The sequence below is a fragment of the Helianthus annuus genome, chromosome 16 (assembly GCF_002127325.2).
Source record: "Helianthus annuus cultivar XRQ/B chromosome 16, HanXRQr2.0-SUNRISE, whole genome shotgun sequence".
Taxonomy (NCBI): domain Eukaryota; kingdom Viridiplantae; phylum Streptophyta; class Magnoliopsida; order Asterales; family Asteraceae; genus Helianthus; species Helianthus annuus.
In genome coordinates, this window is record NC_035448.2 from 204,643,064 (window position 1) to 204,653,196 (window position 10,133).

At 39.8% G+C, this 10,133-nt stretch overlaps 1 protein-coding gene across 1 annotated transcript; it reads right to left on the bottom strand.

The window, feature by feature from the left end:
• Positions 1 to 2,964: 2,964 nt before the first annotated feature.
• LOC110915612 (PH, RCC1 and FYVE domains-containing protein 1) lies at positions 2,965 to 10,133 on the bottom strand. Its single transcript, XM_022160341.2, has 8 exons — positions 9,739 to 10,133; positions 6,830 to 6,916; positions 6,676 to 6,765; positions 6,493 to 6,573; positions 6,238 to 6,426; positions 3,933 to 5,774; positions 3,574 to 3,836; positions 2,965 to 3,232 (listed from the first exon to the last, which is right to left on the bottom strand). The coding sequence occupies exons 1-8, from the start codon at positions 9,787 to 9,789 to the stop codon at positions 3,130 to 3,132; spliced, it is 2,706 nt and encodes a 901-aa protein (XP_022016033.1). The 5' UTR covers positions 9,790 to 10,133; the 3' UTR covers positions 2,965 to 3,129.

Below are 10,133 nucleotides of genomic sequence, written 5' to 3' on the forward strand. Positions count from 1 at the left end.
AAAGTTTATTTTCGTCATCATCGGGGTCCATTTAGACCGTACTTGATGCACGGTCCGGTTACTTCCACCAACGTCTTCATCGTCGCCCAAATTTTGAGTTTCGGGCACTACCTCCTCGTCCTCGTCGTCGTAAATAGGTAGAGGACGTTCAACATTTCCTCGTGTAGATGGAACTTGTGGGGAACGAAAACCATATGGGTCGAAGGCGGGGGATTGAGGAGGATCCATTGATAACAAATTTTGAAAATAGCCGAAATTGGGTTGAAGGTTGGGTGGTTGGGTGTTGTAAAAGGAGGGGTGTGAAAGTTGTTGGAAAAAAAACGGGGGTTGTGAAGTATATCCGAAAGGGGGTTGTGGTTGTGCACTTGCACCGCACGAACCACCACGAGACGGTTGCGAGCCCGTCCCTTAGTTTTTTTTCTTGGCTTCGCGGGGTTGGTTCTCCATTGCTCGGTTTGAAGTGGGTGTGGTTTGAGAGTATAAAAAATTAGTGAAGTTGGTGTGGTTTGAGAGTATAAAAAATTAGTGAAGTGGGTGTGGTTTTAGAGTATAAAAAATTAGTGGTGGGTGTAGTTATTTATATTTGTTTAAAAATTGATTTTTTTTTTAAATTTGACCGTTTAAAATATTACCGTTCCTCGTTCTTTGTGCCAATTCAACGCGGTGAACAAGTGCCGAATCCCCTCCCCGAATCGGGTCCCCGCGGTGATGGCGGAGGTGTTCCCGATCGGGGAATGGGGTCACCGCACTCTCTCCCCGAGAGTGCCCCGGATACCCTTATACAGTAGTGGGCTTATAAACTATGGGCCTTTCCAACATAACCAACAATGGTCCAGTTCATTTAACCGTCATTCTGGCCTATTAAAGCCCAATTGGACAACAAATGAAATCAAAAAGATAAAAAGGCAACATATATGTTAATTTCAATAAATAGAAGACAATTATAATTTAATATTAACGAGGAAGAAAGAAGATTAACGTTTACTTGACGAGACAAATCCCACCAATAAATAGAAGACAATTATAATTTAATATTAACGAGGAAGAAAGAAGATTAACGTTTACTTGACGAGACAAATTCCACAAGTTAACCTCTGGATTAACTTGGTGTTTCTTCAGAATGAATGGTATGAAAACTCATTACGTATAATTACTTGTCTACTACTATTTGAAATATACTGTATGCATAAATTGCTACTCATATACATTTAGCTATATTACATATTTATTCATTTTTCGAAGTATACAGTGAGGTGTGTAAATTTCATTAAACTAGTTATAAAAACTGTCGCCGTGTTGCGGCGAACTTATTTTGTTATTTAGTCTGTGTTTATATGTGTTTGAAATCAATACAAGCGCGTTACACACGGAACCGCTGACAAGAATAAAAAGAAAATGTAGAGAAAACACTAAAAAATAACCGAAAGAAAATCAACTAAAAAGTTGTATGGTAATGATGTTGTTCGATAGAAACCCGTAGTCAGAGATGAGCAAATAGTAATGAGTACCTATACCGAGTTTCCTGAATCGAAAGATCCTAAGTACCAGTTCGGTACTGACGTTTGGCGTTCCTGGTACCGGTTCGCTACCGGTTTTTACATTCATATACCGATACCGTAACCGGGGTATCAGTTGGTACCGAGCTCATCCCTACCCCTGAAACTAAAAAAAGGTGTACGATACCGTTGTTGTTCGTATGGTACCCGTGATCAGTGATGAGCAAATGGTACTGGGTAGCAGTACCAAATTTCTCGAACTAAAAGACTATCAAACTCAATCCGGTACCGACTTTTAGCGTTGAACTGGTATTTCGATACAAGTACTGGTTGACACCAAACTTATCAAACTTAAAAAATAAAGAGAATAACAATTATTATAATATTTTATTATAATACAATATATAGGAAATTACTGTTCAAAACGTTCCTTTTTTAATATATAGGGTAATTTACATTTGAGTACGGGCTAGGAATTGGAGGAACATCCATTTAAATATGTGTGATAGGTGGAGGAACATACATTTAAATATGTGTGATATAGGTTGACAAACAAATATGTATCGGTCCTTTGAGGTAGTAATTAAATGTTCGGTTGGGTCACGGTTTTATTTCATGTAGTAAAGGCAAGGAATTTCATTTTATGCCATCGTCGGTGGTTAGGGAAGCAAGTTAATTAAGGGGTTGTTTGACAACTTTTGAATGGTTAAGTGCTGAACTGATAAGAGGTCTGAGCCATTAAGTGCTGAATGAATAAGAGGTCTGAACCACTAAGTGCCCGTATAATATTTCGCCGTTTAGAGGGAAATGTCTAACCAATTCAGATTACAGGTCTTAACCATTTAGACTTACTATAATGCTTAACCATTCAGAGGCAAATGTCTGAACCATTCACACATCTACTCGCGAAACAAACAGTCTGAACCATTAAGTGCTGAACCAATAAGAGGTCTGAACCAATAAGAGCCTCATTAAGAGGTAAACAAACAACCCCTAAGACTAAGGTAGAGTTTGAGGATGGTAGATGTATACAGCCTCACCTTTACTCCGTAGGAATAGAGAGTGTGTTTCCGGTGAGACCCCCGGCTTGATTGTAGTTTTGTATCAAGCCTTGGCCTAAGACACATAACACTCAAACAATCGGGACAGAGACTGATTGGTGCATGTACCCCGTGTCTTTCAGCTATCAACGTCACCACATGATGTATGATTAACCATCCGCCGCTTTTAATGTTATTTTCACAAAATTAGTAAAATAACGTTAAAGCTAGTACCATTTCACTTTTCCCCCCGAACGCCACACATCTATACATGCACACCGCAAACGGGGCATGATTACAGAAAAAACAGTTAACAAAGCAATCCGTCTCCCAATTGGTTAAGTTATTTCAATTAGGGTTTTCATTTATGGTTCGATTATTTTTATTTTGATTTCCTACACACACATGATTTCTTGTAATTGTAATGGTTGCTCACAAAAATGCAAATGAATATGATCACCATATAGATGTTTTTCTATATCCATAATTCTCGTCGAAATCATATCAAGCGTCATCGTGTCGTTAATATAATCTAGACGATCGAACATTCCAATTCCCTTTTTTACTCCTGTGATTCGTATATTAACACAAACCTAAAACGAGTTTATGTAGCCATCAACATTGTACGTGTCGTATATTTGTTGTTGGTTATCTTCCCACCATCTCTCGGCTTCTTTTTCTCGAAACACTTTTCTACTGCAAAAATGGCCAGGTTGAGTAATATTTAGGGGTTAAGTTATTCTATAAAGGTTCCTAATTGTAAGAAGTGTAAGAAGGATTTATAGAGTGACAAGTGTCCAATAACCTAAAACCTAAACCCACTACACCACCACCCAAAACCTAAACACCCACCCCCCCCCCCCCCACACCCGAAAACTTAACCCCCCCCCCCCCCCTTTTTTTGTAGTGGGTTTTTTTAAGAAGCATTTATACCCTTCTTACAATTAGGAGCCTTTGTATTTGATCCTAATCTATATGATAGAGATACTAAATAACCCAGATAAACCCATATGCGTATAAATAAAACGAAAATGTACCTGAATCGGACTCTCTTGATCCCTTTCTGACCGGTGGGTAACATAACGAATGTGATGTAAACTCCTGGCCGATACTGTTCCATCCATTCGGGGCCTTGCTTTGCTTCATTTTGTTTAGAACCCGTTTCTTTAACATTCAATCGGCTCGTGTTTGCCCCATGATCACAAGGCAAATGTGTTACACTAGATGTCAAGTGCATAGGTGTGTCGCCCCGAGCTTTTGACCGGTTTCGCATAAAAGTTCTTGGGGACATTGATTGTAACTGCAAAGACACCAAACCCCGTGTGATTTTTCCGGTAACAGACTAACAGTTATCATGTAATTATAGGTTTCTAACAGTTAAATGAGAAAAGATTACCCTCGACGTCAAGGCCTTGAATACGTCCTTCGCCCCTTTACGTTTGACCGTTGACTCGAGACTTGCTTGACTTGGCTTTTTCCCATTATCGTTTACACGAACAGAAATACGGGACAATGGCTCTTCTTTGCTTTGCTTGCGGAAAGATGCTGGCGAAGAAACCGGGCCCCATCGAGGTCCGCGACCCGTTAACAAAGAACCCAACTCGTAATCCAAGTCCAAACCCGAACCCGAAGCTTTATCACCAGTTTCTTCAGATAATGTTTTGATCAATAACGGTCTTGGAGTCGGATATTCAATCTTCAACACTTGACCCGAAAGACTTTTAAAGCAAGAATTACAAACCCGAGCAGGTTTAGCATCATCCGGTGCTAAACACGCGCTTTTCGACCTGTGACCGCTACACATACCGCAAAACGAGAAGCCACAATTGTAGCAACAGTGCTTCTTTTTCATAAAACCAAACTCCTTGTTGCATCCCCGACAAGCCGATTGATCCGCACCAAAAGATACGGATTTGTGTAAACAAATCGCGGCTGTTGAGCTAGAACCGCAACTTATGCTCTGTACTTTTCGGTGTCTTAACGACTCGACTAAAGTCGGGGAGCTTCGATCCTCGGTATCACCAACACCTAACTGTCCATTCGCTCCTTTGCCCCAAGTGTACACATTTCCTTTGGTTGTCAAAACTGCAACATGATATGATCCCGATGCTATTTCTCGAACAAACTCGAACTTTAGTTTGCCTTGAACAAGGGTTATCGAGTTGTCTCGTGCCTGCGGGTTTCCTAACTGACCATGTACCGAACTACCGATAGTGTAAACCATACCAGTGGTTGTTAACCCGACGGTTAACATTCTTCCACAAGATACTTGTACGAATTCGTGACCAATGAGCGGCATTACGCATGTTGGTGTGTCGATCGTTCCAGGATTCCCGTGACCGAGTCTCCCTTTATCCCCATCACCCCATGTATATAACTTCCCGGCCGGAGTGCTCGATTTCATGACGCCTATTACCGCGGCCGTGTGCCACGTGCCACACGCGACCGATTTAACCCGCATCGCGCTAAGAGACTCTACTTGTTTCGGTTCTGCCAAACTTTGACTGTTTCCATGACCGAGAACCCCGAAAGTCCCGTCCCCGTAAGTAAACAGCTGCCCGGAAGAAGAAACAATCGCGGTGTGCCATTCGCCGCAGGCGACCTTTGCTACGCAAATCCCGTCTAAAACACCTGAAACGCGTCGAGGGAGCCACCGGCTACTTTGACCGGACCAGTTTTCACCCCATGTATATAGTTCACCTGTAACAGTAAGAGCACACGTTTGATATTCGCTACAGGAAACAGATTTCACACGAACCCCGTCAAGCGTTTGGACTTCTTTCGGGCAGCTTACGGTATGCCCAACTCGACCCGACTTTCCTTCGCCCCAGCAGAAAACTTCACCAAGTTTCGTTACTAAAACCGCATGTGTTCCTGCCAAAGACGTCTTCACTACATCTAACATACTAACCGAATCAAGAACCGTTGGCAACAATGCATCTTCTCCGTTTTCAAAGGCTTCACCCCAGATCAAAACATCGTTCAGTTTGGTTCTTTTTGGTTTCGGGGACAACTCGAGGGCCGATGGAAGAAACCGGCCAGCCATTTTCGGGGTGTTTTCTGGTTCTTCTACAGGTTTAATACACGGAGAATGCGGTACAGCACAATCTGTCAAGTTGTGAACACTTGATAAACTTGATCGAGAGTACAAACTATCAGATGAAAGCGAGAGGCCGTCGGAGAAACACCTATCGGATAAAGACGGTATCGATGCAGGACTTGCACAAATGCTTCGGACCTTCATGAAATCGGAAAATCGACATGTTAGTAGGAATGTTCAAAAAGTTTGCGGCTCGCTCAAAGCTCAATCGATATAAGCTCGTAAAAATCTCCGTCTAAATTGGCTCATTTGTAAACAAGCCGACTAGCCGAGCCAAAGCCAAGCCCGAGCCAAGGTAAGCTCAACTTGTTGGCTCACTCGTTAGGCTCGTTTAAGTTCTTTTGTTAATAAATTACAACTTATTTTGTTTATAAATTATCAATGTGAAAATAAAAAAAAAAATTATATTTTTTTAAGTAAACAAGCTGGCTCGAGCTCAACATTTCAGCTCGTTAAGATAAATGAGCTGAGCCAGCTCGGTTTGTACACGAGGCGAGCCCAACCTAACCTGGCTCGGCTTGTTTACAGCCACACATGTTAGTCACCATGAAACGTTTATAATTCAGCTTTCAAACCAAAACTTATGATCGAGTATACGAACCTGAGCCATTTTTGTGGGTTCTTTCTGGAATCCGAGATTGTATTTCCGTCTGATGAAACTTGTCGGACTGTTAATGCAATTTTGAGCTCGTGTTTGGTATTCTATCTGCCTGAAATGATCTTGACACCTTGATATCAAAGCTTTTAAGCCGAGAAACCATGAATCTGCTTGATCTTTATCCCTGCATATCTGCGAAAACAAAAGAAAAATCTCAGCTGAATCGAAAAACTAACATAGATCAAGTCAAAAACCTACCAGATCAAGAGAAGATTGAGCTTGATTGTTCATGTAAATCAGCGAAAACGAATGACATTCTCTTTCAGGTTGAAGTTTTCTCTGAATTTTGGCGCAATGAGAAACAAATAACAGTTATAAGCTATCAAATTCATTAAACAACATGAAAAAAATGGTCTTTTAGTTTGTTTTCTGCGCACTTACAGTCCGGTGACCACGGATGATGCTTGTAACCGAGCTGAGTTGCAGTTGTCGTTCCTCCTTGCCCGAAAACCAGATCAAAGTTCTTTCATCCTGAAACCGAAGACGAAGTTTAATAAAAGTTAACTATCGTTTGGTATATTCTTATAAGGCATACCGTAGATAGCCTGAACGGACATAGTTTAGGCTTTCCTCTTCGACCGTACTTCAAAATATATGCCCCTTTCTTCAAAGAAACAATTGCCTGAATGGAATCAAAGATTCTTGTTAATATGAACTTCAGTTTACAAGAACACACCCCATCCCCAGTTGTGATAAGTGTATCGTACATTTTGCCTTAACGTACGAGCGTACGCAATGTCAAATTCGCACGTTATAAGAAAAGATCGCATGTTGTACAAACAGAAGATCGCATGTTCAAAAAGAAAAACAAAATTGCATGTTTATAAGGAAACAATTTCACATGTTATATAAAAAAATCGCAAGATGTTCAAGAAAACCAAAGTTGCATGTTATAAACCATTTTTCGCATGTTGTACTGAATCCCGTACGCTTCGTACGTTAAGGCAATTTGTACAATAACCGGCCTCTATATATATATATATAGGCAGGGGCGGACCTAGCTCTTTATAAGCCGTGGCACGGGACAAGGCTCAACTTCGTGTCGGTAGTGTATATTTATATATATATTTTTCGGTTTTATAGAAAGGATACTCTAAACAACTACGAGGACACCCCTAAATGTAGGTGAAAATGAGATGAAAATAAATTTTCTGGTCGCCGGAAATGAAAATTCTGGTCGGCAAAACCTTGCGAAGAAGATGAATTTTATTAAGGTCTTGAAGGGATAATACTAGCGATATCAATTAGAAAAAGAGTGGAGATAACTTTAGTGCAAGAAAAACGAGCTAAACGCTAGGGGATCGAACCATTTCGAAGTTGTCGGTACTCCGCCGGAATAGTCGGAGAAGATGAACTGAAGAACGGGTGTTTGTTTTATTTAATTTTGAAAGTTTTGATATTGTACAATATTAGTCCCTGTAATTCTTAATATATTTAAAACAGGTTAGGAACTTTAAATCCCTATATATTTCTAAACTTTGCCAGTCAATACCTAGTTTTATAACTAAAAACTGTTATGAATTTGTTTCTTTAACTTGTCAAGCGAAAAAAAAAACTAGTTCTTAGATTCCATTTATAAAATTATAAAATAGGATTCCATTTAATTTTATAAAGTTAGAAATTACTTATAAAAAACTGAAAATTAATAATTGAGTAATGATGAGGTAGGAGCTTTATGAATACACCCTCTAGTTATATAACACCCCTCTATGACGTGGCGTGCCACGTGTCGCATAACGCCCCCAAAGGGGCTTTGTGACTACGGATGGCCTATGAAGATGAAGTTTATTGGGATTATGAACGAAAAAGCAAAAAAGTTAAAGCAGTGAATATAGTCAAACTTCATTTAAAATGGACGGTGTCGATTATATCTTGTAGCACATTACATTTCATTAACTAAAATAATGTGTTGTTTATCGGATAGTGAAGCTAGCTTTGCTTTTACCGGTTGCAACCGCAACCGTTGCACGATGGAAAAAAAAATTGGGATACCCCTGAGTTAACGTTCTAGTTCCGCCACTGTATATAGGGTGGGGTTCTAGAGTGATACTAGTGTATTTGTGAACTGAGTGAACAAATCCTGACCATTGATTTACATCATCAAATCATAAAATACACTAGTGTATTTTCATCATCAAATCCTGGTCATTGATTTACACTTGTGTATTGATAATCAAGGGTTAGGATTAGTTCACTAGTGTTTACAATCAAAGAGAGTTGTTCACTAATGAACCTAACCCTATGTATATTGAGAAACCCATGTAGCACCATTACCTAAAAACATGAAAATTAACTTCAAGAACATCCCCACCCCACCCCCTACGACTAAAGGGTATGGTGAGGCCCATCCCCATGAGGATGTGCCGCCACCCGGGCGCCACATCACCAGCTCGTGGAGGATGGGTCTCCTTCACTTTTGAGGGGGTGGAGGATGGGGCCCCACATAATTTATAAAAACAATTAAAAATTTAATTTATTTGATTATTTAGAGAGAGAAAGAGATAGAGAGAAGAGAGAAAGAGAGAGAGAGAGGACAGAGAAAGAAGAGAGAGAGAGAGAAAGTGGGGCGGCAAGTTCGGCTATGGGTTGCTGGGGACGACGGAACGGGAGGGAGGGGGACGGTGTGGGGGACCGGCGCCGGTCCTAGCCGGGCCTCAGCCGGCCCCCATACCTTCTAGTCTAATTGGGATAAATTCGGACAAAAAGATTTTATTTTATCAAGATTTTGAGAAACCCATGTAGCATCATTACCTAAGCTAATAAACAATTTACACCAACAACATCCACACCCCTTTTGGGATAAAATTGTAAAAAAAGATTTCATTTATCAAGATTTTGAGAAACCCATGTAGTAACACTATTACCTAAACACATACATTTGGGATAAATTTGGACAAAAAGATTTCATTTTTATCAAGATTTTGAGAAACCCATGTAAAAACATGAAAAAATAACACCATTGGGGTAAATTTCCAATCTTTTACAGAAATTAACTTAATCCCACTAAAGATTTTGAGAAACCCATCTGGCAACATTACCCAAAATCAAGAAAAATCAACACCATTTGGGTAAATTTCCAATTTTTTACATAAATTAAGCATGAACAAGGCTTAATGACATAATCCCACTAAAGATTTTGAGAAACCCATGTAGCTCCATTACCCAAAAACAAGAAAACTTAAGACCATTTGGGTAAATTTCCATTTTTTTACAGAAATTAAGCATGAACAAGGCTTAATGACTTAATCCCACTAAAGATTATGAAAAAACCACGTAGTTTAGTCCATTTAAAGTGTCTAAATCAGTCAGAAACAGATAGTAAAACATAAAAAGACTACAAATCAAGGTAAAGTTTGCAACTTTCCACAAAAGCAAGCACAATGCACACAACATTTAACAAAATTAAAAAAAAAAAAGTAAAAAAAGAGTAGGAATTAACAGGACCTGTTCAAGAGCTCGATCAGAGGGTGTGAAAGCCAGCAATCTTTCACCCATTTTTGCGACAGAATTCTTTCACATAAAACAAGGACAATAAATGGGTGAAAAAGAACAGTTAAAGGAAGTGAATGTGAGTTAGATTCTGATGGTGATTCTGGGTTGGTTGTTGAAACCAGAATGTCATAGAATGAAGATGAGTGTTAAGAGAGAGAAATGGGTTTGATTTGTTGTGTGTTCATGATGACAAATTCTTGGCTTCTTCGAATGCCGTGCAGAAGAAAGTGATGTTGTTTCCTAATACCCAAATCGCACGTGCCAATGCCATGCCCACTCTTGTTGTTGTTAATCCCCCCGCCTCACAAGCTTCTATTTTAGGGGGTTAAATCTATCTCACTTTTCAG